Here is a 27663-nt window from a genome sequence, read left to right as displayed (position 1 = left end):
TGGGCTCTGACTAATCTGCTTGGGCTTAATGCTACAGTACCTGCACAAGCTACAGGCTCCCTACCGCCAAATAAGCCTTGCTCTTTCACCTCCCATCACTTTGAACCCTGAACCTTATAGAATTAGAAACACTGTATAAAGACAAACAGATAAAGGGTTAAAATATTACAAATAAATAGCTAAGATTATCTTCCCTCCCCCAATCACTCCTAAGAAACAGACACCAAACATTACTTAAGTGTCCAAAATGACCAAAGTCCTTCATTTGCCCATGCCTCAAATGGACAACTATCCAAACAAAGTGAACAACCTTCATGCAAATGCATCAAGGAATGTATTGCTTTTTCATTTGCTGCCCAGCCCTTCAAATACATGCACTAAAATGAGTTGAAACATGGCCTAAAAATGGAAAAAGGGAGAAAAAAATATATATGAATATTTCCCACAAAACTGTTTCCCACCCTTCCCTCTCCCTATGCCCGACCCACCCCCTCCCTTTCATAAGCAAGTATTTTAACTTTTTTTTTTTTTCTTTTTTCTGTGGCTAAGGAAAAAGTGATTCTTGGTAACCAGAATCAAACCCTATGGTCTCTTTAGTAGGGTCTGGCTATGCCTTTCTAAATTCACCCAGCTCGGTGTCAAAGCTATGCCATTTAAGATTCCTAGCAGATTCTTAAACACAAAATCAGACCTGTCTGACTCACCCCTTAATGGTGGTTTGCCTATAAACTTATTAGTTTTTCTCTGGCCATTTGTGTCTTAAAAAGTTAGGTTCCTAATTGCCAATTAGGGCCACATCCATAAGATCATCATCTTCCTCCCCAATCATAAAGTCAGGGCTGAGCCTTGAGGGCCTGTCTGTAGATAAAATTGTGTTGCTTGTCATAGACAAGGACTGGTCTGAAGAAATGGGTGATTTAGACCAACTCTCTGGCTTGATGCTATGAGATTTTTTCTTGTCCCGGTCTTTGTCCCGGTCCCGGTCTCGATCTTTGTCTTTTACTTTCTTCTTTTCTTTTTTGTGCTTCTTATGCTTTTCTGTGCTATATTCTGGAAGAGGTCGGATACCATCATCTGAGCTGGGACTGTTCTGATAAGATTTCTCTGCTATGGAGGAGCCTGACTCACTTTCACTGTCCAGATTCTGGGGGGTATATGCTGGTGACTTACTATGGCTAGGAGAGCCACGCTCATGCTTTGGAGTGGAACCACTGATGAGTGGAGAGCCATAGTTTTTGGAAGAGGCCATCTGAGGTCTGAGCCCTTCTCCACTACTTTCCCCAGGTTTCTGCAAAGTCACTTTGGCTTTAATGCTGGGGGAACCCCCATCATGCTTGCTGATGATAATTTTTGCCACACCTGTGCTCCCCACATTTTTTGACTCTGAGGTCTTCTTAGACGAATCCACTGAACCCCCCGAGGTGGAAACCTTGGATTTTTCTTTATCACTTTTCTCACGCTTACCCTGGAACTCTCCTCCTGACATGTTATGTTTGGAGGACATAGGATGGCTAGAAGAATTTGTGCTCACTCCCATCTGGCCATCCATCGGGTCTTCACCTCCAGGGCCACTGGTGACAACCCCATGCTTCAGTTTATCTATGACGGCTGTTAAGGACGGCTTCTTATTTCTGCTGGGGGATTTCCCTTTGGAACTCCCGTGCTGGTTCTGAGAGGATGACATGGAAGAGCCACTTGAGGAAAAGGAAGAGGAAGATGCTGTACAAGAATTAGATGATGGGGGAGTTTTCTGAGACAATGAGCCTGAGGATCCTAACCCTGAAGATGACTTCATGCCAGTGCTTGAACTAGTTCCAGACATATGAGAACCACCAGAACCTGAACTGATGGGGGACTTGGCTTTAGAAGATGGGGGAGTCCCAGGAACAGGCTTCATTGGAGAGGCAAGCTTATCAGAGCCTCCAGGTGGTCTTGAATGAGATGGAGATATGTTTGGTTTACTTAAAGAAGGATTCATAAGTGATGATGGCTTCCCTTGAGGTTTCATCTTGGTGCTGCCAGAGCCACTGCTCAGTCCATGCTTGGTAATGGGAGAGGAGCCTGGCTTCCCCCCAGACTGGGATGAATTTTTGGACTGACTAGATCCAGATCCTTGGCTAGAATATACACTGCTACTTAACTTGGAACTTGATGAACCTTCTGATTTACTGCTTTTCATCTTGCCTGAGTTGGAAGCAGAAGATGAGGAAGAAGAGGAGGAAGAATGGCTATGGTGGCTTTTACTGCCTGAGGAAGACACAGAACCACTGCTGGTATACTGACTGTGGGATGAGGGCTTGCCCACCATCACGGTGCCTTTAGGAATCTGAATAGTGATTTTGGGAATAGGTGGTGTGGCAACACCTGGGGGAGTCTGTGATCTTCCTGAACTGCCTGGTGATTTGGATCCACCCGTACTGGTAGGTGGAGTGAAAGGTCGGTTAGAAGAACTGTGAGATGGAGACTTTCCTTCAGTGTCTGCCTTCTTCCGCTTTGGAGGCTTATCTTTGCTTTTGCCATCATTAGAAGGGGTCCGACTACGCTTCCCTGGTTTGCTATCTAATCCTGGCCCTGACAGACTACTGTTACTGGTGCCATTGCCTTCCTTTACTCGTTTTTGAGTCTTTTCTTTCCCTAAGTCCCCAGTAGTCAATAAAGGACTCTGGCTACCACTGTGATGCTCCATAAGATCTGCAGGACCTAAAGCCTTACCAGCCACTGCTATAATACTGAAATCAACTGTGTCAGCTTGGCTATTGCCTTTAAACTTAGTCTCCCCATTATCACCTCCAAGCATTGGCACCCCCAAAGTATTTAGTGCCTGAGACGCAAATCCTTTGAAATCATCATTATCTCCGCTTTGGCTGCTTTCATCAAAATATTCTTCTCCAAAACCACTTTGGCTCTGGCTGTTCAACAAATCAGGATTAAAATCTACTCCATCAGGAAAAAAATGATTGGTAGGAGAGTCACTACTAGGGCTACCAGCAGCATCTGCAATTAGGTCAGCTGGATCTGTGTATGGATTTTCATTATTATTGGTTTGAAAGACATCAGGGTCAAAGAGAGCACTCTGAGAATGCCCAGAGCTTGAAGAATCTCGAACAGGGGTGCCAATGGGTGGACAATCGTCATTAGTGCTGGGAAGCTTAGAGGCTTCTTCTGCAATGTCTGAAAGGATATCAGTTACATCTGGGCCAATGCTGTCTGAACTGGATAATCGGACCATCCTTTGAATACTGGGTTGGGGGTGAGGTACTGGTTGCGGGTAAGTTGTTGGGGGAGTACTACACTGGCTTGGAGCTGGAGTGATGTGTGGCGTATCCAGCGTGTCTGCTGTCATGTTGACATCAAAGATAGGGTTCTGTGAGTCAACATCCATTGAAAATAGCTCCCTCTGAAAGTCATCTTCAGTCTGGTGCTTGGGTTTGTCAGGTGGTAATCTTGATGACTTCTTCTTCTTTGTCTTGTTGCTTCCCGGGCATATTTCCATCCGGGGTGAGCCGGAAGAAGAGTTCTGCCTTTCTAAAGGGCTGCTTCCATAAAGGGTTGAGAAATCCTGGGCAGGGTTATCTTTAAGAAGGTTCATGAGCATCGGGTGGTTCTTGGTGTTGCCGGCCATCGAAGAGACAGGTGGCGGCGTGTGATGAGGAGGGGTCGGACTCGAGCCAATGGTAGACCCCCCGTTCCCTGTGATTTGCAACAAACTGGTAAGAATTGGGTTCTGAGACACCTTGCTGAAGTCCTCCCCATGGCCCACCGACTCATGCCGATCTTTGATGCTCATGCTCATATTAAACAAGGTGGTAATGGGACCCCCCGGAAAGGTGTTGGTTGGTGTAGTGGTACCACTCATTGGGTTGTTGCCTGTGGTCATGCCATACCCTGGGCTGCTAGCCGGGGGCAGGTTCTTTTTCACCATGTCTTCAACTGTCTCTGCAATGAGGGACAGTGCTGGGGTGTCGGCCTGAATGGTTTCAGCTTTCCTCCGAATAGCCCTCATCGTCACAGGGATGGACATACATCTGTAAGATAAGATAGAAAAAACAAAATCAGCCATGTATTAGCTGCTGAAAGAAAACAATTTTTATTTGGGAAAACAGGCTTTAATTCTGCCTGAAATTCAGATATGCCCTCAGAGGTTTACAGTAAGGAATTTTCAGGTAAGGCAAGTAACCTGTAAGACAGAAATAGTTCTATAAAATGCTGGAGCATTGGGCAAATTCATTCTAAAAGGAATCTGTACCAGTAGGCAATCTTAACCTCTTTTAAAGCACTACCAAAAACAAACCAACCACAAAGTCCAAATTACATGTCATACTAAACCAAAAGAAAACTGGTAATAATGAACTCAGTAAGAAAATGCCCTCCTGGGGCGCCTGGGTGGCTCAGGTGGTTAAGCATCTGCCTTCACCTCAGGTCATGATCCCAGGGTCCTGGGATAGAGCCCCGCATCAGCTCCCTGCTCAGAGGGGAGTCCGCTTCTCCCTCTCCCTCTGCCCATCCCCCACCACCTTGTTCATGCTTGCTCTGTCACTCTCTCAAATAAATAAAATCTTAAAAAAAAAAAAAAAGTCTTCCTTTTAGGACTTCACATGTGATTAATGGGATATAATATTTACCTTAATTAATGAACCACTAGAAAAAGCTCTTGAACCATCAAGTTCTAAACCTTAATGGCAAAAAAAATAATAATAATAATAAAAAGAAACCTTAATGGCAGGACACCTGGGTGGCTCAGCAGTTTAGCGCCTGCCTTTGGCCCAGGGCATGATCCTGGAGTCCCGGGATCGAGTCCCACATTGGGCTCCCTGCATGGAGCCTGCTTCTCCTCTGTGTCTCTGCCTCTCTTTCTGTGTGTCTCATGAATAAATAAACTCTTTAAAAAATAAAATAAAATAAAACAAAAATAAACCTTAATGGCTTAGAGCATCCCAAAGCTATATTGTGAAAGATGCTATTATTGCTCTAAAATCTTTATTATTTTAAATGATTTATTTATTTACATATGATACATAGAGAGAGAGAGAGGCAGAGACACAGGAGGAGGGAGAAGCAGGCTCCATGCCGGGAGCCCGACGCAAAACTCGATCCCGGGACTCCAGGATCGCGCCTGGGCCAAAGACAAGCGCTAAACCACTGAGCCACCCAAGAATCCCCTACAATCTTTATTATTTTAAAGCAAAGCACTTTTTATCTTATAGATAAGGTTAAAAACGTATTTTCGAAAACACTTTGCTCTAGAACATTTTAGCAACTTTTCTTAAAGAGACCAAAATAGTAGTATTTTAGGATTTTGAAGATCACATGGTTTTTGTCCAACTATTCTGCCATTTTAGCTCGAAAGGCACCACAGACAATATATAGGGGTGCCTGAGTGGCTTGGTTAAGTGTCCCAATTCTTGATTTTAGTGTACTGAGATCAAGCCCCACATCAGGCTTCCCACTCAGTAGAGAGTCTGCTTAGGATTCTCTTTCCTTCTAACCCCCACCCCACCCCTCAAACTCTCTCTAAAAAATAAATCTTTAAAAAAAAAAAGGAGACAACATATAAATGAACAAACATAGCTGTGTTCCAATAAAATTTATTTACAAAACAGGCCACAAGCATCAGCTCTAGAAAAATCTCAAAATTATATATTAATGTTTCTGGGAAGCTGACTAGCTTAAAGTATCTTCCAACATGCCACCATTTGATATATTACATATGTTAAAAAGTGATGCAGTAGACAAGTAAAAAAAAAAAAATCTAGGGGCACCTGGGTGGCTCAGTAGGCTAAGCATCAGTCTTTAGCTCAGGTCATGATCCCAGACTCCCGGGATCAATACCCATGTCAGGCTCTCTGCTCAGCGGGTAGTCTGCTTCTCCCCCCCTCCTTCTGGCTGTCCCCCTGGCTCCTTCTCTTTCTGCCTCTCTATCTCACTCTCTTTCTCAAATAAATAAATAAAATCTTAAAAAAAAAAATCTACATCTTATTTCAGGTATTTCCCTCCTAAAAGAATCCTAATACCAACCTAAAGTTACTCTACCTTACTTCCTATTACTCTCATGATGGTATTTAAAAAACTAAAGCTTGGGCAGCCCAGGTGGCTCAGGGGTTTAGCACCGCCTTCAGCCCAGAGCCTGATCCTAGAGACCCAGGATCGAGTCCCACATCAGGCTCCCTGCATGGAGCCTGCTTCTCCCTCCGCCTGTGTCTCTGCCTCTCTGTCTCTCATGAATAAATAAATAAAAACCTTAAAAAAAATAAAAAATAAAAAACTAAAGCTCACATTGCTTTTGAACCCCAAAACAGAGAAAGGTGAATTCAAAACAGTGACTACATGCTTCCCTCCTGGGCAGCCCCAGTGGCGCAGCGGTTTGGCGCCGCCTGCAGCCTGGGGTGTGATCCTGGAGAGCCGGGATCGAGTCCCACATCGGGTTCCCAGCGTGGAGCCTGCTTCTCCCTCTGCCTGTGTCTCTGCCTCTCTCTCTGTGTCTATGAATAAATAAAATCTTTAAAAAAATAAAAAATAAAAAATAAATAAATGCTTCCCTCCTAAATTTCCATTCACTTTAATACTGAAAACAGTGTTTCTTATACCCCTCTAAATGGGACTCTGATGGAAAAGAGCCAGTGCTACCTTTGAACAACTTTGGCAATGAAGTCATCTGTGCAGATGAGTGCATCTGACAGCCCCTTGTACAGTTTACAGCTCACATGTGTTGAGTCCTGCACATCCATTACCACTGAAAGACAAAAAATATAGAAGTTGAGAGAAATTCAGCTTCTGACTTTTCAAAAAGAAGATAAAGAGCCCAAACTACTGCCCTAAGAAAAGAGCTAGCCCCCTCAAAACTCACCACACACCAGGGAGTCATTCACAGGGTGCTGAAAAGATATGCTAAAACGGGACTCTGAGAGAGGACACACTTCAAATTGGAGGAGCCCAGGAGAATCTAAAAGGCAAAGAAAGAGATCATAAAATAATCAAATATAAGACTAAATCCTAATAAATAATAATCCCTAAGTATACAGAACGTCATTCTCAGTCTCCTTAGAAACTAAATCCTATACATTTTTTACATGCAAAACTACTGTATCATTCACAGGTGATAGAATGAATCCGATTCCAAAAAATATGTCAGCTTGTTATAAATATTCCAAACAAATAAGTAACTAAGCTTCCACTTTCTAAAATGAAGGCCATTTAATCCCTAAATTGTTAAAGACCTTGACAGATATAAATGTCTTGCCTTGAAAGTGAATTCTGAAAATAAACGTGGCCAAGAATTTTTTATTCTATTTGATAAGACGACCTCCAGAATCACTGCCATAAACCCTGCTTTCTATCAGTGTTTGCAGAGGTTAGTTATGTGGCCCATAGTTTAGTAAATATGGATGTAGGGGCTATAATCTAAAGTGATATCCTTGAAGCAACTGGGTGACTCAGTTGGTTAAGCAGCTGACTCTTGATTTCAGCTCAGGTCATGATCTCAGAGTCCTAGGATCAAGCCCCGAGTCAGGCTCCATCCTCAGCAGGAAGTCCTGCTTGAGGAGTCTCTTCCCCTCTCACCCTGCTTGCATTCTCTCTAAAATAAATATATAAATCTTTAAATAAATAAAATTATATCCTGATGTCAATACACATATATCTATCATCATAGGTTCCTAAGCCAAATACACTGGCAGCCCCGAGACAAGGATCACATACTTTCTTGCGGGAAAGCACACATCTCTGCAGGACTAACTCTGTGACTATCTTACAAAAACTAATTTTCAGGGATGCCTGGGTGGCTCAAAGGTTGAGCTTCTGACTTGGGCTCAGGGCGTGATCCTGGAATCCTGGGATCAAGTCCCACACTGGGCTCCCTGCATGGAGCCTGCTTCTCCCTCTGCCTGTGTCTCTGCTTCTCTGTGTCTCGAATGAATGAATGAATGAATGATCTTAAAAAAAAAAAAACTAATTTTCAGATGCTCTGAAACTACTTGGAAAATTCTCCCAGGATTCAAATACACGAAATAGAAGGGCCATAGGCACACTTGCACATACTCTGTCATTACTCTAACTCTAAAATTTCTCATTTCTAAAGCAGTTCTTATTCCAAAAAAGGTATCTTGTTTCATTTACCTTCCTTGTTTCATTTTGCCTGCCATTCATACATCTCTATTACTGAAGTGTTTTACGATTAAGGTAAAAAAATTAACTGCAGTTAATTAGAGTTGCCAAAATTCTCATCAGGATTTTAACAGCAAACTGTGTTTGAAAAATATCAGCATTCCAGAATCCAGGGAGAAAAAAAAAGGTCATGGGTCTTACTCCCTTTTAAGCTACAGGCTTAAGTTCCCCAAAGAATGGGGACAGGAAACATACTCAGGCAAGACTAAAAGCTAGGAAGCATTGTCCTAACAACCTAAAATGTAGATCTCAAGAAATAGTCTCTGGGACACATGGCAGAGCATATAACTCTTGGTCTCAGGGTTGTGAATTACAGCTGCACTGCGTGTAGAGATTATTAAAAAAAAAAAAAAATCTCTTCCCACAGCATCCCTTCTACCTTCTAGAAGGCTCAGGCACTTAGATACCTAATTATATCACCGTATGCAGAAAAAGAGTAAGTCCATTGCAAAAAACAGTGGTTTCCAAATCCCAATTTATGGATTGGTTCCATCATAATTATATGTGGAGCTTAAACTAGATTCCCAACTCCTCCCCACTGAGATTCTAATTCAGTTCACTTGTGAATGGAAACCAGTTATAAAAGTTCTACAGGTTAAAAGAAAAAAAAACACAGACACACAAAAAACAAAACTCTACAGGTGATATGCTAAGCCACCCAATTAGAGAACCAGGAGAGCAAACAGTTTCCATTTGCCAGTAAGTATATCAAGAGGAAAGGCAGTACCTTCTTTCAGAATAGTTCTTTTGACACAACTTCCTATTAGGGTGTTATAGGCCACTTGATGTCTGATCAGATTTAGGATAAGAGGAACTCGGCCAGGGTGCTGAAAGGTGATTTTGCTAACTAGGGTTCCCTGTAGACTTCGGCCATCTGGAAGAGGAGCATCCTTGTTGAGGAAATAGCAGTGCTGCTGACCTGGAAGAGCCTGGGCAAAAAGAACAAAGCAAATGAACACTATCAACTCACCCAACATACTCCAACCACAAAATAACCTGGGAAAAACCCCTACTCCTCAAAAATCAGCAGCAGTTTCTCATTGGAGAATAAAATTCCACAGTGAATTCTTTGGTCAGCTAATGTTATAAATGCCAATTACTCACTTGGCAGAAAAGACCCCTCTTCTATAAATGTTCTATTAGTGGTTTCTTAACATAGCTAACAAAAATTACCTCAGAAATCTGTATAAAAGAGGTTCCTGAACCCAAATGCAAAATCCGTATTTTTTAAAAACTTTTTATTTATTTTTATTTATTTATTCATCATGAGAGACAGAAAGAGACACAGACACAAGCAGAGGGAGAAGCAAGCTCCATGCAGGGAGCCTGATGTGGGACCCGATCCCAGGACTCCAGGATCACGCCCTGAACTGAAGGCAGACGCTCAACCGCTGAGCCACGCAGGGATCCCCCAAAATCCGTATTTTTAATAAAACACTCTGTATAATATAATTGCAATACAGAATTTGGGAACTACTACTTCAGTCTAGACCATCCTCAAACATTCAAATAAATTCAAGTCCAGATGAGGTTTTAGACCTTCCTTAATTTATCCATTCTAGCACTTTTTTCTTTGTATGTACTTAAAGGATCTTGTCAGATTATAAGCTCATTACACTTGAAAGAATGAAACATTAATGGGCAGCCCTGGTGGCTCAGCGGTTTAGCACTGCCTTCAGCCCAAGGCGAGATCCTGGAGACCCGGATTGAGTCTCACGTCAGGCTCCCTGCATGGAGCCTACTTCTCCCTCTGCCTGGGTCTCTTTCTCTCTCTCATGAATAAATAAAATCTTTAAAAAAAAAAAAAAAGAAAAAAAAAAACATTAAGAATTCTTAACATTGGGCAACCCAGGTGGCTCAGCAGTTTAACGCCACCTTTGGCCCAGGGTGTGATCCTAGAGACACGGGATCGGGTCCCACATCGGGCTCCCTGCATGGAGCCTGCTTCTCCCCTTGACTATGTCTCTGCCTCTTTCTCTGTCTCTCATGAATAAATAAATAAAATCTTAAAAAAAAAAAAAAAAAAACCCTTAACGTCTGGGACGCCTGGGTGGCTCAGTGGTTGAGTGTCTGCCTTGGCTCAGGACGTGATCTGGGATCAAGTTCCACATTGGGCTCCCTGCAGGGAACCTGCTTCTCCCTCTGCCTATGTCTCTATGTCTCTGCCTCTCTGCCTCTCTCTCTCTCTCTGTCTCATGAATAAATAAAATCTTTTATTTAAAAAAAAAAAAAAAAGGAAAAAAAATGGGAAAAAAAAATTCTTAACATCTACTTAGAAGCTTATCAAAGTTCAGGATACCATTAAGAGACTTCATCTGAAATTTTGGCAATGAAAATTTATACATGGTTAATTCCTGACTTGGAAGCTCATGCTCTTTTTCTTTAGTATGTTTCAGAAATTTCTGTAATTTCCTGCCTGAATGAGAAACTAGGATATGATCCAGTAGTCCAAAAGAATGTTCCTGACCTCAGTAATCCCAGAAAGGAAGATTCTGATCTCGGGTTCAAATATAACCTACGACAATCTATGGGGCCTTACTTACAGCATAAAATCGCATGTTGTGATTCAAAGGTATGGGGTCAGGGTCCTTTGACAGCTCAAACTGAGTGATCAGTTCATAGAGGGGTACATAAGTTGGTTGAGTTTCAAACAATGGAATTCCTGGAAAAATAAGAACCAACATAATGATCACAATAACATCAAAATGTTGACAGCTCAGTTTTCCCTTCATGACTTCTATTTCTTTCACCCATTTATTGAAAAAGTACTTACTAAGCACTTACTAATACAAAACATCATGACATTTATACCCATCAGTACTTTTTCGAGGCCTGCAACTGAAGAGGTCTAAGATCTTCTGAATTTGAAGTTTGTTTTTCACATTTTTAACAAGAATTAATGCTTGATGCTTAAAACTCACCTGTGCAGTTCTGAAGTTTCTGAACAAATGCTCTAGATACTGGGATTGGCTGGGGAAATTTCAAGAAGAAACAGGCAGGAAGATCAACACTGTTGGCACTGGTGATTGAGGAGAAGGAGGGGGTCCTTCAAAAAAAAAAAAAGAAGGGGGTGGGTTGGATTTTGACTTGATATAAAAATGAAAAATCTAAACATTCATTCTAAGACATGTCCATAACATTTAGCAAAAGCCTATCAAAAGTTTACTCTTTTGGGGCACCTGGTTGACTCAGTAGAGCATTCAACTTTTTTTTTTTTTTTTTTTTTTAATGATAGTCACACAGGGAGAGAGAGAGGCAGAGACACAGGCAGAGGGAAAAGCAGGCTCCATGCACCGGGAGCCCGACGTGGGATTCGATGCTGGGTCTCCAGGATCGCGCCCTGGGCCAAAGGCAGGCGCCAAACCGCTGCGCCACCCAGGGATCCCAAGCATTCAACTCTTGATCTTGGGGTTGAGTTTGAGCCCCATATTAGGTGTAGAGATTAAATGTTTTTTAAAAAGTTCACTTTTGGGGAGCTTAGGTGGCTTAATCGGTTGAGCATCTGACTCCGGATGGCTCACTTAAGCAACTGACTCTTGATTTCAGCTCAGGTCATGATCTCAGGATTGTGGATCAATCTCCATATTCAGTGCAGTCTACTTGTCCCTCTTCCTTTGTTCCTCTCTCCTGCTCTCATACACATGTGCACTCTCTCAAATAAATAAATGGGGATCCCTGGGTGGCGCAGTGGTTTGGCGCCTGCCTTTGGCCCAGGGCGCGATCCTGGAGACCCGGGATCGAATCCCACGTCGGGCTCCCGGTGCATGGAGCCTGCTTCTCCCTCTGCCTGTGTCTCTGCCTCTCTCTCTCTCACTGTGTGCCTATCATAAATAAAAAAAACAAAAAACAAAAAACTGCTTAAAAAGTTCATTCTTTCAACTTTCTTCCCGCAGTTTCAAAACATCCTATTTATTAACCCTTAAGTATTTAATCAAGCATCTGTCTTGAGCTTGAGCTATTATCTGGAACACCAAATCAATACAAGTCCCATGATCAACATAAGAAAAAAAAAAAAAGAACCAGTCAATAACCAGTGGATTTAGTATAGTTCTTCTCTTTCTCTCTCAGGATAGACAATGTGTTCTATATGTTCAGAGAAGAACATTCAAATTGATATTGAAGATAGAAATTAAATGAATTTTTTAAAAAAGCCAATCTCCAAAAAGTCAAGTGAGAAAAGTGGCAAGTGAAAGTAATAACTTGTTTCATACTGGCTTAAAGCTGAAAAAAATGAACTTTGCTATGCTAGAATTGTATTTAACTTACCATTTGTTGTCAACTGGATGTGACCCCATAATTAATGGTGCAATTGGGAGTTTATACATAGCAGACGTTCCTTCAATTGTCACTGATGCGTTCATGCCCAATGATCGAGGAACTGAGAAAAGGAAAGAAAAAAGGTATTCTCTCCAAAGTAACACAAATTAATAAGGATCTTAACATTTAAAAACAAAAAACAGGCTTAACTTCTGCATAATTTGTCTGCCATAATTTGTCAGATACTGTAATACCTATATAACTTAGAAATGCGAGAAGCTATCTTCTACAACCTATATTTCTGTCAGTAAGTAAAGCAAAATATAAGAAACAATGCAGTCCAAAGAAAAAAAAAATTTAAAGACTCATTACCAACATTTATTTTCTCCAATTCCAGAATACATTTAAATAGAATTATGATTATAGAACAGTCAATGACTAAAGTTATAAGGGGACCAAATGAGGTATTAGGCCATTTCCCACTGTTTTAGTGTATTAAAATGCAAATAGAGGGGCTTGTGGGTGGCTCAGATTCTTGATCTCATCTAAGGTCTTGATCTCAGGGTTGTGAGTTCAAACTTCATGTTGGGCTTTCTCATTCTTCTAATGAGAAAAAAAATTTTTTTAAAATGCAAACAGAAGGGACGTCTGGGTGGCTCAGCAGTTTAGGACCTGCCTTTAGCCCAGGGCATGATCTTGGAGTCCCAGGATCAAGTCCCACATCAGGCTCCCTGCATGGAGCCTGCATCTCCCTCTGCCTGTGTCTCTGCCTCTCATTCTCCATGTCTCTCAAGAATAAACAGATAAAGGGATCCCTGGGTGGCGCAGCGGTTTAGTGCCTGCCTTTGGCCCAGGGCGCGATCCTGGAGACCCAGGATCAAATCCTACGTCGTGCTCCCGGTGCATGGAGCCTGCTTCTCCCTCTGCCTGTGTATCTGCCCCCCCACCTCTCATTAAAAAAAAAAAAAAAATATATATATATATATATATATGTATGAATAAACAGATAAAATCTTAAAAAAATGCAAATAGAAAATAACATCCGTTATTGTATTCTTTAGTAAGTTGGCTAATCTCTTCACCTTTAAAGTAATAATTAAAGGGGATTATTTTAGGTCAAATGGTTTATACCTTTTCATTAATTCATTTACTCCAGTATAACACCAAATCAATACAAGTCCCATGATCAACATAAGAAAAAAAAAAAAAAGAACCAGTCAATAAACCAGTGGATTTAGTATAGTTCTTCTCTTTCTCTCTCAGGATAGACAATGTGTTCAAAAGCACCTATTAAGCTTTATATTATTATGTATGTGTATGTACACATGTATATGTACTTAAGAGTATTTGTGTGTGTGTGTCTCATATTCAAACTCTTGATAGAAGCAGCAAACTTTCGGGGCAGCCTGGGTGGCTCAGTGGTTTAGCGCTGCCTTCAGCCCAGGGCCTGATTGTGAAGACCCGGGATCGAGTCCCATGTCAGGCTCCCTGCATGGAGCCTGCTTCTCCCTCTGCCTGTCTCTCTGCCTCTCTCTCTCTCTCATGAATAAATAAATAAAATCTTAAAACAAACAAACAATCAAACAAACAAAAAAACCCAGCAAACTTTGGTAGAAAGTAGCAAATCAGGAAATACACAACCAGGCTTGGACATTCAAATTATTTTAAATATTCTTAAAACATTGAAGAAAACCTTCAATTGCTTTTCAGTTAGTCTTACCATTATTCTCATGCAAAATGATGGGAGATGTAGTCTTATCATCCAGCAGGTCAGAAGGAGAGGCATAGTACTTCAAGTTCATTAAATGACCTATGAAAAATAAAACATGACTATTTTTATCAAATAAAGAAAAACATTCCAATTTCTACAAAACTATATACAAGAAAATAGTTTCACAGATTAGAGGACTTATGCTCCAAAACAATTTATGAAATATGATGGAAGAAGAAAAACTGATTCTAGTAGCAACAATTTACTTTGCAATTTAAAAATGTAAGTGGGGGTAAAAAAAAAATGTAAGTGGGGGAAGGCAGGTATTAACACTTTAGAAACCATTTAAAAATACACAAGTAACTAATTTTCTCCCTCTGCCTCTAAATCCAAGGTAAAAAAATTAATGATTTGACCCCTTAACTAAAACAAAACATTTTTCCGGATGCCTAGATGGCTCAGTCAGTTAAGCAACTGACTCTTGATTTCAGCTCAGCTCATGATCTTGGCTCCGTGCTCCACAGGGAGTCTGCTGAAGATTCTCTCTCTCCCTCTGCCCCTTCCCCTGCATACATGCACTGCCAGACTCGCTGGCTCACTCTCTCTCTCTCTCTCAAATAGATAAATCTTTTTAAAAACAAAATAAATAAATGGGGTGCCTGGGTGGCTCAGATGGTTAAGTGTCTGCCTTCAGCTCAGGTCATGATCCCCAGGTCCTGAGATCAAGCCCCACATCAGACTCCCTGCTCAGCAGGGAGTCTGCTTCTCCGTCTCCCTCTACCTGCCCCCTGCTTGCACATGCACTCTCTCTAATGAATAAAATCTTTAAAAATAAATAAAATAAAAATTTTTCTAAGTAAGCAAAGTAGGATCACATACCCCCACTTCTTGGAGTAAGATAGCCAACACTTCCATGAAGAATCTTATCCAAGGGACCAGCATTGGTTGCTTTCCTGTGAGACAAATAATCTATGTTTGCTTGTATTAAAGCCCTGAAGGTATCAGTGCACAATGTGCTAAAGAGAAGCTGTTAAAAGTCTTAGAATAGTATTGTAATGACTTGTATTATAACTGGGCATATAACAATTGTATTTCACTTCCAAGGTAGAGATTTTTTTTTTTTAAAGATTTTATTTATTTATTCATGATAGTCACACAGAGAGAGACAGAGAGGCAGAGACACAGGCAGAGGGAGAAGCAGGCTCCATGCAGGGAGCCTGACGTGGGATTCGACCCCGGGTCTCCAGGATCGCGCCCTGGGCCAAAGGCAGGCGCCAAACCACTGCGCCACCCAGGGATCCTAAGGTAGAGATTTTTTACAAGTATAAACCAGTAATATGGTGAACAAAAATTACAACTAGACTATTATTTATCAGATATAAGGCCAGGTTTGACAAGTTTTCCAATAAAACTGATGGAATAGGGGATCCCTGGGTGGCTCAGCGGTTTGGCGCCTGCCTTTGGCCCAGGGCGGGCGTGATCCTGGAGTCCCGGGATCGAGTCCCACATCGGGCTCCTGGCATGGAGCCTGCTTCTCCCTCCTCCTGTGTCTCTATGCCTCTCTGTCTCTCTCTCTATGTCTATCATAAATAAATAAATAAATCTTTAAAAAAATAAATAAATAAAACTGATGGAATACCAACCAACGACTCAGACATATTAAGAAAATGGAATGGAGGGATCCCTGGGTGGCGCAGCGGTTTGGCGCCTGCCTTTGGCCCAGGGCGCAATCCTGGAGACCCAGGATCGAATTCCGCGTCGGGCTCCCGGTGCATGGAGCCTGCTTCTCCCTCTGCCTATGTCTCTGCCTCTCTCTCTCTCTCTCTGTGACTATCATAAATAATAAATAAAAATTAAAAAAAAAAAAAAAGAAAGAAAATGGAATGCAATCATTTGGGAAGTAAAAGGAGATGGATAAGATATATGATATAGATAAAATACATAAAAATATGCACCTTAAATATAATACAGAACTCTAGTAACCCCCTAGATGAAAAGCTTTAAGAACAAAGTATCCAGAAGGCTCATATAGAATTGATACCTTAGCCAGTCTTACCAATACATAACTGCCATTTTAGATAGATCCTGTTCTAAGGATTGGAGAGCCAAGTACATTTTAGTCTTCAGTTTGCTAGAAAGTAGATGAAGAGAACAAGAGTTAAAAAGGTGAAAAATACACACATACAAAAATTAACACAGCCTAGTGGGCAATTCTGTTTGAAAGAGCCAAGCTAATTAACAGAATCCCAGGTAGGTTAAAAATAAAAATAATGAGCCAGTTCCACAACAGCTAATTTTTTTTTCAGCTTAAAAATCAATGTGTTGAAGACATCTCAAGGATTATAGTCTCATTTAGCATTATATCCATTAACATAGATATTATTTATTTAAAATACCTTCAAAAGATATAAATTGGAAGCTATAGGTTGTCATTATAAGAAGAAATCACAAACAAGATAGGGCAGAAGACTTGGCAACTTTCTAAGCACAAGACGGTTTACAACTATACTGATTTTTCCAACAAAAGCAAAAAAATTTAAAAAATACTTACTTGTCCCCTGGAAGGTTATAAAGATTAACAAGACCCTTAAGGTGCTTAGAAAATTCATCAAAATTTTTTTCCCTATAAGGAGTTCAGGGGAGAGGGAAGAGAATAAAACATACAATTATTACTCAGCTTAATGCAAAGTACCAAAAATCATGGCAATATAAAACTAATTTTAATAATTTGCTTTACTCTTTTTTTCCCCCAAAGTTTTCTAGAATCAGTCAAAAGTAGCAAAAGAAAATGTTTTCCTAGGGCAGCCCTGGTGGCTCAGCAGTTTAGCACCGCCTTCAGCCCAGGGCCTGATCCTGGAGACCTGGGATCGAGTCCCACTTCGGGCTCCCTGCATGGTGCCTACTTCTCCCACTGCCTGTGTCTCTGCCTCTCCCCGCCTCTCTCTTTCTCTCATGAATAAATAAATAAAATTAAAAAAAAAATGTTTTCCTTTCTCTACCCCATTTATCTGGAGAAGGTGCTCATAAGCATGATAAAAGATAGTCAAAAAAAGACCTAATAATTCATATACTCCAGTAATTTGATCCTAAGTGATAAGACTTGGCTTAAATAAAAACACTTTATTTTCCTCTTAATATGTAACTGAGATGACTGGATGTCATGAGGAAAATAAACTTTTGATTGGAGAGGAAATGCAAGTAAATAAATTGGGAATATAAAACACTTCCATGTATGTATATGACAACCTAAGAGCAGAGAGGAAAATGAACACTGGGAGACAGAGGGGAGACCTAGAGAAAGTAAGAGGAGTACTGTGGAGGCAAACAACAATTCTACAATGTTCCTATGACTGGACTTGCCCCAGAAAAAAGAAACTACTACCTAGACCCCTTGCTTCCTAAAACCCATTATTCAGGCTTGGATTCTTGGTCAACTGAGTTATGTGGGCTGGCTCAAGAATCCAACACAACTCAACAATTCTAATTATCTTTATCTTTTTTCAAACTTAAAAAAAAAAAAAAAGTCTCTTGAAAGCTAAATTGCCCTAACAATGTCAGATATTTGGTCAGGCATATACTAAGCAGATATTGAACACTTACTGCCCAAAATGCCATGAAGACAGTAAAAAGGGCAGCCCCAGTGGCCCAGCGGTTTAGCACCGCCTTCAGCCCAGGGCGTGATCCTGGAGACCCGGGATCGAGTCCCGCGTCGGGCTCCCTGCATGGAGCCTGCTTCTCCCTATGCCTGTGTCTCTGCCTGCCTCTCTCTCTCTCTCTCTCTCTCGTGAATAAGTAAATAAATATATATTAAAAAAAAACACACACAAGAGCAACAACCAAAATACCCCTTACCTTAAGATCACCATCTATACAAAGCGACTACAAATAGCATGTAAAGGCTAATATTCTTTCTGAGCTTCTCACTTCAAAGTAAGCTTACAAGTTAACTTTAAAACACCACCGGTTTGTAAATTGGTGGTCTCCTACTCTAGATTAGAACCAGAAATACTGGCTTTCTGGACTATTCTAGCAACACACTTTTGCTAGACTTAACTGATTCAATTAAGTCATAAAAAATGCTATTTTCATATTGCATTGCAGTTTTTAAAAGGTGGTTCAAATTTGGTGCTTTTGGTTATGAATACATTAAAATGATCACTGCAAAGTCTGAGTATAAAACTTTCCTCAACATTAACATCTTAAGACACTTCCATGAAGTATCTGAGAACTTTGCTATATTTAAGACGTAAAATTAATGTAATGACTTTCTCAAAATCCCAGAAAGTAAATTTTCACTCAATTTAAAAGGAAAGGATAATCCAGAGGGAAATGCCATCAACTGCTAAGAAACTCTTTTTAAGTCTAGCATTTTTACTATGATGGGAGTTTATTACATAAATACCTTAAATGTAAAACAATTTTTCTCAAAGTGAATAAAAGTTCTTTCCATGTATAGACTCAAGTTTCTCAACCCTTACCTGATTTATTAATTAAGTTCTATTTATTTTTGTTGCACACAGAATTCTTGAAGCTAGGTCAGTAGTTTTCAACCAGGAATGATTTTGCCCTCCAGGGAACATGTGATGATATCTAGAGATATTTTTAATTGTCATGGGTCAGGAAATACTGACTAGTGGGGAGAGATCAAGGATGCAGTTAAATATCCTACAGTGCACAGGGCAGTCCCCTAGAGCAAAGGATTTTCCAATCCAAACTGTCAATACTACTAAGATTGAGAAATCCTGGGATAGATGGAGTAGGTTAAAAAGCCAAGCTAAGTCAATTCTGGAACAAATACAGATGCTGAAAATCCTGATCCAAGAAAACTATGTTCCTCAGAAGAGTAACTTTTTTTTTTAATGATTTTATTTATTTATTCATGAGATACAGAAGCAGAGATACAGGCAGAGGGACAAGCAGGCTCGCCACAGAGAGCCTGATGCGGGACTCAATCCTAGGACCCCAGGACATGACTTGAGCCAAACAGCCACTCAACCACTAAGCCACTCAGGCATCCTCAGGAGAGTAACTTCTGACCAACCTCAAGGACTGGGGTGGCCCAGTCGGCTAATCGTCTGCCTTCGGCTCAGGTCGTGATCTCAGGGTCCTGGAATCAAGCCCCACATCAGGCTCCCCATTTAGTGGGGAGCCCACTTCTCCCTCTGCCAATCCCCCTACTTGTGCTGTCAAGTAAATAAAATCTTAAAAAAAAAAAAAAAAAACAAGCCTAGCTATAAAGAATTGTGTGCCAGTATCAGGGTATATAAATGTCATTTGCTTACCTTAGCTGCTGTACAAGTTCTGGACAGCTCTGAAATTAAAGAAATCACATTAAAACTTTAAACTACTTTAAGGCCTCTGAAAACATCAAAAATTTTTCTCTTTTATTAAGAGCACATGCTTTATAACAAAAACATTAAAACTACAAAAAAATCCTTACATTAAAATATCAAAAAGCATCTTCTTCCTACTTAATAAACCATGGGGTTGAGGTGGGAAATTAAATCTCAAAATATATGAAATAATTTATAAAGGAATCAACTTTCAGGTGCTTGTTTGAAACATTAGAACCTCTCTTTAATGCCATCTGTGGAGTCCATATTCAATTGTCTGTTTACAAATATTAAATGTTCATCTCTATTACAGGATTTTTCAGAGACGTTAGCTATGTATAAGATTATCTGTCCTTGATTATTAGCTCTTTGAGGATACGAACTTTAAATTATTTATTTCTGTATCCCCAGCACCTATCGTTCAATTGCGGCTCATGTTTGTTGATATGAAATGGAAAGTGTTCCTCTAGTGTCTCCACTTGTCGAAGCCTTTGGATGATGTCAGAGATGGACCCATGTTATTCTAAATTCTAGCGCTATTGATAGTATAGCCCATCACATCATCTCTACAGTGGCTCATGAAAAAACCTAAACCCAAGCTATTTCAAACCCCAACAATTCATTTTAAAATTAATGTCCCTAAGTAAACCCCACAGATTCCAGTGAAATATCAACACATACCACAGGATTCTCCCCATGGTGAGCCACTTTTACATCACAAAGCTGTCCTGCAGGATCTAACTGCACTTCCACATAGAACATATCTGACGTGATGTAACATTCAGTGCCACTGGCACTGAGATGAGAGCCCAGTCTAGCAGGAACAAATCAAAACAAAAATTAATAGAAGACACATAAATAAAGCCACCCAAAGTCAACACTAAGTTAAATACTCCTGCCTGAGATAGACTACTTACCCATTCTGTCTTGCTATGGACTCCAAGCGGTCAGTCATTGCTGGTAAAGATGTTACTAGGAAAGGGTAAAAAAAAAAAAAAAAGAAAAAGAAAAAAGAAAGAAATCACAAAATGCTCCAAACACTTAAATTTTAGTCTTCAAACACTGAAATATCCTAAAGAGTATATCCATCCTTCCAAGTCATTACATTCAATAGTTCAAATGCTTGTTAATTTGAACAAGTTCATTAGTAAGACTTAGCTGTGACCTAGGCAGTAGTAAGGGTCCAAAAAAAGATATATTTAGGGGTGGGGCACCTGGCTTGCTCAGTTAGTAGAGCATGCAACTCTTGATTTTGGGGTCATGAGTTGGAGCCTCATGTTGAGGGGAAGGGGCCTTACTTTAAAAATCTATTTTTAAAAATTGTTGGACCTTTCTCCTCTTCCTTTTGCGTTTCTCAATTAGGACAAGTTATCTTTAACTTCAAAAAGACACCTGTATCTGCTAATGCTAGAATAAAGAAGATTAATATCAAAACCAAACCAACATAAAAACAAATATTCAATATTCACAGCAGCATTATTATTTCCAAAGGTGGAAACCAAATGTCCATTCATGGGTGAATGTAGAAATAAAATGTGGTATGTACATACAATTATTTAGCTTTTTTAAAAAAGGAAATTCAGATACATGCTACAACATAGATAAACCCTGAAGACAGTAGGCTATGTGAAAAGCTAGTCACAAAAAGAATACTATTTGATTCCACTTATATGAAGTATCTGGAGTAGACAAATTCTTACAGACAGAAAGCAGAATGATGGTTACCAGCAGTTGAGGAGAGGGAGAAAGAAGTTATTGTTTAATAAGTACAGAGCTTCAGCTTAGAAAGATGAAAAGGTTCTGAAGATGGATAGTGGTGGTGATGGTTACACAACAATGTGAATGGACTTAACGCCACAATTTTTTTTAAAAAGTACCATCTTCTGTCTCTACATATTTCCAGATTGGGAAGGGCTACCAGAGTTTTTCAATATGCAGACTCTATGTTGAGTTGGAAGAAGCAAAAGTAGGATCTTCTACATTTTAATGAACTAAACAAGGATTCTTAACCATCAGAGAAGAAAATGTTAGGAGGGGCGATGAAGGTTGTAGGGGCCCACTCTCAAACTTGAGATCTCAAAGGACACCCAAGGGAGAAAAAAAAAAAAACAGTATTCAACTGAATGAGGCTCATTTGTGATGGATCAGAGTCAAATCTGTTTTTCTTTCATTCTCCCACAAAACACACAGAACTAGTCATTATAAGCATGGATATTCAAACTCATGATTTAAATTTTATTTGCTTTCCTGACCTGAAAACACTGTCCATAAACAATGTAAAAATCTTTTATTAAAGTTAAAATGTCGATCTTCTCATTACAAGTTCATTAGAAGAGAACATATGAAGAAAAAAAAAGAACTTTCCCTTGCTAACTTATGGTTACCTTCCATCAATTATCTTTTGAATTTCTACCAGCCTCCAAAATAGATAAAAAATATATGTTTCGGGGATCCCTGGGTGGCTCAGCAGTTTACCACCTGCCTTTGGCCCAGGGCGTGATCCTGGAGTCCTGGGATCGGGTCCCACATCGGGCTCCCTGCATGGAGCCTGCTTCTCCTTCTGCCTGTGTCTGTCTGTCTGTCTCTCTCTCTCTCTCTCATAAATAAATAAATAAATAAATAAATAAATAAATAAATAAATAAATAAATAAATAAATCTTTAAAAATATATATATGTTTCGGGGATCCCCAAGTGGCTCAGCAGTTTAGCACCTGCCTTCGGCCCAGGACATGATCCTGGAGTCCTGGGATCAAGTCCCGCATCGGGCTCCCTGCATGAAGCCTGCTTCTCCCTCTGCCTATGTCTCTGCCTCTCTCTCTCTCATGAATGAATAAATAAAATCTTAAAAAATATATATATATGCATATATATATATATTTATTTCAAGAGTTCAGGTAGGAGCTCATCTCAACTCCATAGTAAAAGCAAGAGCATGCCTCGAATAGAAAGTTGATCTATCCCAATTTACATTACTTATGTAAGTATAAAATAAGTCTTTTTAAAAAATTGGGCATTCTAAAAAAGCATATTTTAAACATGTTTACAAACCTTTGAGAGCTTTCTGCAAAGTCTCCAAACAGCTGACCAAATGTTGGTGCCCTCCAGAACTCATCACAACTCTCTTCTCCTGTATTAAGTAGGAAAACATAAGGTAAAACTGACCAAGCCAACATTGTTTCAAGTAAAGGTACTTATTCTAGTAGCACTATTTCAGGATAATCTACACACTACATGCTATAGTCTGTATACTCTATATTCTCTATATACTCTAGATAATCTATAGACGCCTGTTACTCTGTCCATTCAGCCACAGGAGGAAAAGTTCATAAACATGGATACATCTATATCCATATACATGAAGATAGAAAAAGGTATGCCCTAATCTTATTTTAATTAGGAAGATCAAGTACAATAAATAAGTACAATAAGATCAGCCTCCTGCATCCTAAGTTTAGTCAGTTAAACGAGGTGGCTCAGGTGATTTGGCAGTTCCCAAATCTAACAAGGTGATTCGCATGTAATCTAAGAAATAAAATCAAGCCTTAGTAAAATAAGATTGACTCTAAGAGGGCAGCCCTGGTGGCACAGTGGTTTAGCGCCGCCTGCAGCCCAGGGCGTGATCCTGGAGACCCAGGATTGAGTCCCACGTCGGGCTCCCTGCATGGAGCCTGCTTCTCCCTTGGCCTGTGTCTCTGCCCCTCTCTCTCTCTCTGTCTCTATGAATAAATAAATAAAATCTTAAAAAAAAAAAAAAGATTGACTCTAAGAAACAAAGTGTAGTCCAGAAAAAGGGACTCCCAAAGAACAAAAGATTTGACATAGTTTTTCTAACCCTATCCAAAGAAGTTTCTCTCTCCAAAGGATTCCATTTCCTAGAAGTGTGAATAGTTTTAAGATACAAGGATAGCTTTTCAGGCTTTTCCATGGCCTAAATCCATCTCTATTTGTTCTAATTCCACCTCACAAAACAAACATCTGATTAATTAATAATCTGGGTTCCCTTGTACCTTGAATAGATAAGGGGTTGCTCTGGACAGTGGATACCAATATTTTGGTAAGTGGAAAGATAAACTCTCTGTGGTAAATTAATAAATTGGCAGTCTGATTTACATTTTAATCTACTGAGATTTTGTTACTATGGCAGTTGTTGAAAATTCTTATAAGTCTTAATATATTAATAAAATTAGGTTTCTGATTCTGCAAAGTGAGAAGTAGACAGTGGAAGCTATGGTAACCAAACCAAGACTCCGGTTCCCCATGAGAGGTTCTTAGTAGCCACCTGGAATTTTTCTATCTCACAATGTCTCTTTAATGACAATATCATTTACAGAACAAATTTCAAACTAGAATATGGCTACTCTGTAACGTAAAATGAAAACCTCTGAATCCCCAGACTGCAAAAATTGCCATTCTTTTACTAAGACATTAAATAAAAAAATACAAAACAAAACCCCACATTCTATGTATGTAATCCTCAGCCAGAAAACATTCACACATTTGTCAAATTTGCAGTTACAGAAATCTTTTAGCAACACACAATTTAATATGCATTATCTCACTTGATTCTTACAAAACTAGTGGAAAAGTAAACTGATACTATGTGCCTCTGCATTCCAGATGAGGAAACTCAGAGTCAATAATTTGTCCAAAGTAAGTCTTTTGATAGCAAATTTAGTTCTTTTACTAGGGCTATACAGATATGATCATTTTATTATTTTTATTTTTATTTTTTTTAGATATGATCAGTTTTAACACTAATAAATCTACTAAACCGAACTTACTCTGTACTCAAAGTAAGATTTGGTGGGGAGGAGTGGAACTTTCATTGAAATATAAATAACATATACAAAAAAGGTATATGGCTCTTAAGTGAAAAGATCTATGAATTATTACAAAGTGAACACACCCATATAACACTGCCCAGGTCAAATCATTGAAGTTAAATTTTCCTACATCATTTGACTACCACTGGAATCATGGATGAACTTTAAATAGCCAGTTCCTATGCCCTGTCTTCACTTAAGGGCTCCTGATACTGGCAAATGATTCAAAAAACAGTACTATAGAGGAAAAGGTAGACAGAGTGAACAGGTGAAGCTAATTAAGAATCAATCACAAACTCCAGGGAGGCCTGTGTGACGCAGTTTAGCATCCAACTCTTCATTTTGGCTCAGGCCGTGATCTCAGCCCAAGCACAGAGCCTGCTTGAGTCCTTCTCCCTCTCCTTCTGCCCCTCCCCCCTGCGCTCATGCTCTCTTGAGCTCTCTAAAATAAATAAATTTTTTAAAAAAATCAATTGTGGGATCCCAGAGTGGCTCAGCAGTTTGGCGCCTACCTTCGGCCCAGGGCATGATCCTGGAGTCCCGGGACTGAATCCCACAACGGGCTCCCTGCATGGAGCCTACTTCTCCTTCTGCCTATGTCTCTGCCTCTCTCTCTCTCTCTCTCATGAAAAATAAATAAAATCTTAAAAAAAAAAATCAATCGCAAACTCTATTAGTAGTATATATACAATGAAAATACTATTTCGTTAGAATCAAGTGGCTTGAGGTGCCTGGGTGGCTCAGTTGGTCTGACTCTTGATTTCGGCTCAGGTCATGATCTCAGGGTCCTTTAAGGGTCTCTCTTTCCTTCTCCCTCTGACCGACCCCCCAAGCTACTCCCTGCCCACCTCTCTCTCTCTCAAAAAAACTGAGGAGATACCCTATAATAACTAGTTTGAAAAAAATTTACACAGGGAGCTTAGCTTATTAAATAATTATCTAAGCATAACACTTTATCCACTACATTAATCCTCACCATGACTTGACGCACAAGCTTAATGGTTTCACTCCAAGGTCTATTTTGGTTAAATTTTGCATGGAGCCGTTCCAAGAGAGAACTCATCTTACTCAGCTTCTCCGATTCTACGATATAAATCAGAAAACATTATTAGAAACTTTCCTTTCCAGACCTTCCACAATCTTTCTTGCAAAAGAAACTCCCACACTTCAACCTGGTAAGAACTCAGTTGAAATATTTTTCAATACCATTTACTTCAAAACATACAAATTATTTACTTTTAATAACAAAATGACACAGAAATTGGGTTCTAAACTAATGAGCACCACAGAACGTAACTGATTTCTATCCAGTCTTTTAATGAAAACCAAAAAAAGAACCACCTCTAACCATGTTTTGGGGTCAAGACTACAAGACTGTTTTGGGGTTAGTGACAAAATCATTTCATGATATGCATGAATCTCTTGCATGATATATGAAAAGCATACATTTGAACATGGCCTTACTTTGGTTAGTTGGTTTTCAATGTGAAATGCAGACTTTCATGTAATTCTAAGAGAACAATATAGAAGTATTATCAAGAAAATAGGCTATATTTGCCATTTTCATTTTTCCTGTTTGAATTCAAACTAAAACTATATGGATAGGAAATATGTCAATGACTAAAGGATGAGCTTCTAGCAGAGCTAAGAGAAAGGTGGAAAAGTTCTCAGTTTCCTGGGCTATGAGTGAACAAAGATCTTATGCTCTCCAGCCTTCCTAATTTTTATTACTGAATTATAATTTTTATTTTTGAATTTTTGTTATTTTACTACTGAACTATAGCTTTATTTCTATTAAATTTTTTACTTTTGAAATATAGGTGATCCTTCCTCTAATTCTTACACTTCTTAGGACCTGTTCTAGAGACCACTGGCAATGCAAAAACTCAATACACCTGAGATGGTATCTGTGAAGGGGTGTGCATAAGTTAACGTGGAAATAACCATCACAGAAAGCAAAATGAGATATGCTGTTAAAAACAGACACATTACAATTGAAACACAAAAAAGGAAAATCTCATTATTAATTGTGGGGAGATTACAGAAAAGGTGACAGTTGATATTGGCATTGAAAGATGAATAATCTCAGCAATCAGAGTTAAGGCAGTGACATTTTCTAAATCAAAATTCAAATTCCTTCCTCCAATGTCCTCATCTTCTGGAAAACCGGTTTGGGGACTGTTTCAGCCAGCTTACAGTTCTGGACACATTGTTAGCAATTTCCACCTTCAAGACTCATTCACACATGATTTTATGTGCTGGGGATATAGAAATGAGCAAACTAGACAAAATTCCTGCCTCATCAAGTTTCCATTTTACATTCACCAATCCTCTGCACCCAAGGAGTATACCTTTCTTCTCCCTCTCCTTTAAAATACACTCCCCTCCCTTTTCCTTGAGAAGCCTGATGATAAATACTTAACACGAATGATCAAACACTTTTTGTGCCAGGTACTACACAACGATGCGTAAGACAAGGTGCTCAAAGTGGAGAAGATGGGTAAACATTAGTACAGTGATCCTTATTAACAAAACTATATCCAAAATGCTAAGGAAGCATTTAAGAGTGTAGAACTTTAGAGAATCTAAGTAAGGTTCCACAGAAAAGTTGTTTTTCAGCAGTTGTAAGTTAGTCCAGCCATTGAAAGGATGAAATTCAACGCATTTTATAAACATACAATAGTGCAAGTCTGGACATTGTAACGTTCCATGCAACTACTAGCTTTTAAAATCATAAGGTCCTAATCATTTCATTCACGCCAAAACATTCTCCGATATTTGACACACAGCTCTGTATTTTTTTAATGTCATTATTCAGATATCTCTTCTGAAACGAGGTGTAAGCAGGTTTTAGATTCACTCGCCTGGTCTTCCATTAACTTTAGGCTAAAAACGTTCCGAGGCCCAACTGATTGTCCCTAGCTAGGCAGGAAACAAACCTTCATAGAAGTTGAGAGCCCCCATCACCCGAGACTCAGATCCTTGCATCACCAACGAAGGCACAGTCAGAAGCTATCCCGCCTCCTGGACTCCACCACCTCAGGAGCGTTGCCCCTGCAGAGGCATCGGGCCACCACCACCCCCCCCCCCAGCTCCTCTCACAGATTGGCTCCCCCAAGCTGCGTCCCGCCCCCTGCATTCCCCCTCAAGTCACTCACCCTCGGTTTCCCCCTGAGCCTTCATCCTGACGGTGGGGAGGTCCTGAGTCCTACACAAGAGGATAAACCCTTCCCCACCACTAACGAGGGAACCAAGTTGGTTCGGGCTCCCGGGACACAGGGGACCAACCGTCCCCACTCTTCCCGGGAAGGCTCAGTCTAAAGTCCCCGGCGGCAAGAAGAGAAGGGTGCTCCCGGCCGCCGCCATCTTCCCAACGGA

At 40.0% G+C, this 27663-nt stretch overlaps 1 protein-coding gene across 2 annotated transcripts; it reads right to left on the bottom strand.

The window, feature by feature from the left end:
• Positions 1-234: 234 nt before the first annotated feature.
• On the bottom strand, positions 235-27663 carry MED1 (mediator complex subunit 1). Of its 2 annotated transcripts, XM_055316128.1 has the most exons (17): positions 27444-27663; positions 25262-25368; positions 22511-22589; positions 20379-20433; positions 20143-20275; positions 19411-19439; positions 16680-16751; positions 16185-16259; positions 15008-15081; positions 14138-14227; positions 12427-12538; positions 11082-11206; positions 10704-10822; positions 8888-9089; positions 6845-6940; positions 6625-6730; positions 235-4025 (listed from the first exon to the last, which is right to left on the bottom strand). In XM_055316128.1, the coding sequence occupies exons 1-17, from the start codon at positions 27466-27468 to the stop codon at positions 776-778; spliced, it is 4749 nt and encodes a 1582-aa protein (XP_055172103.1). In that variant the 5' UTR covers positions 27469-27663; the 3' UTR covers positions 235-775. The 2 variants fall into 2 exon arrangements, with proteins under 2 accessions (XP_055172103.1, XP_055172113.1); XM_055316138.1 differs by lacking the exons at positions 20143-20275; positions 25262-25368; positions 27444-27663 and having other exon boundaries at positions 22511-22590.

This window comes from Nyctereutes procyonoides, unplaced genomic scaffold (assembly GCF_905146905.1).
Source record: "Nyctereutes procyonoides isolate TBG_1078 unplaced genomic scaffold, NYPRO_anot_genome, whole genome shotgun sequence".
NCBI classification, from domain to species: domain Eukaryota; kingdom Metazoa; phylum Chordata; class Mammalia; order Carnivora; family Canidae; genus Nyctereutes; species Nyctereutes procyonoides.
Note: the sequence above shows the minus strand (reverse complement) of the source record. Positions and strands in the feature narration are given on the sequence as shown.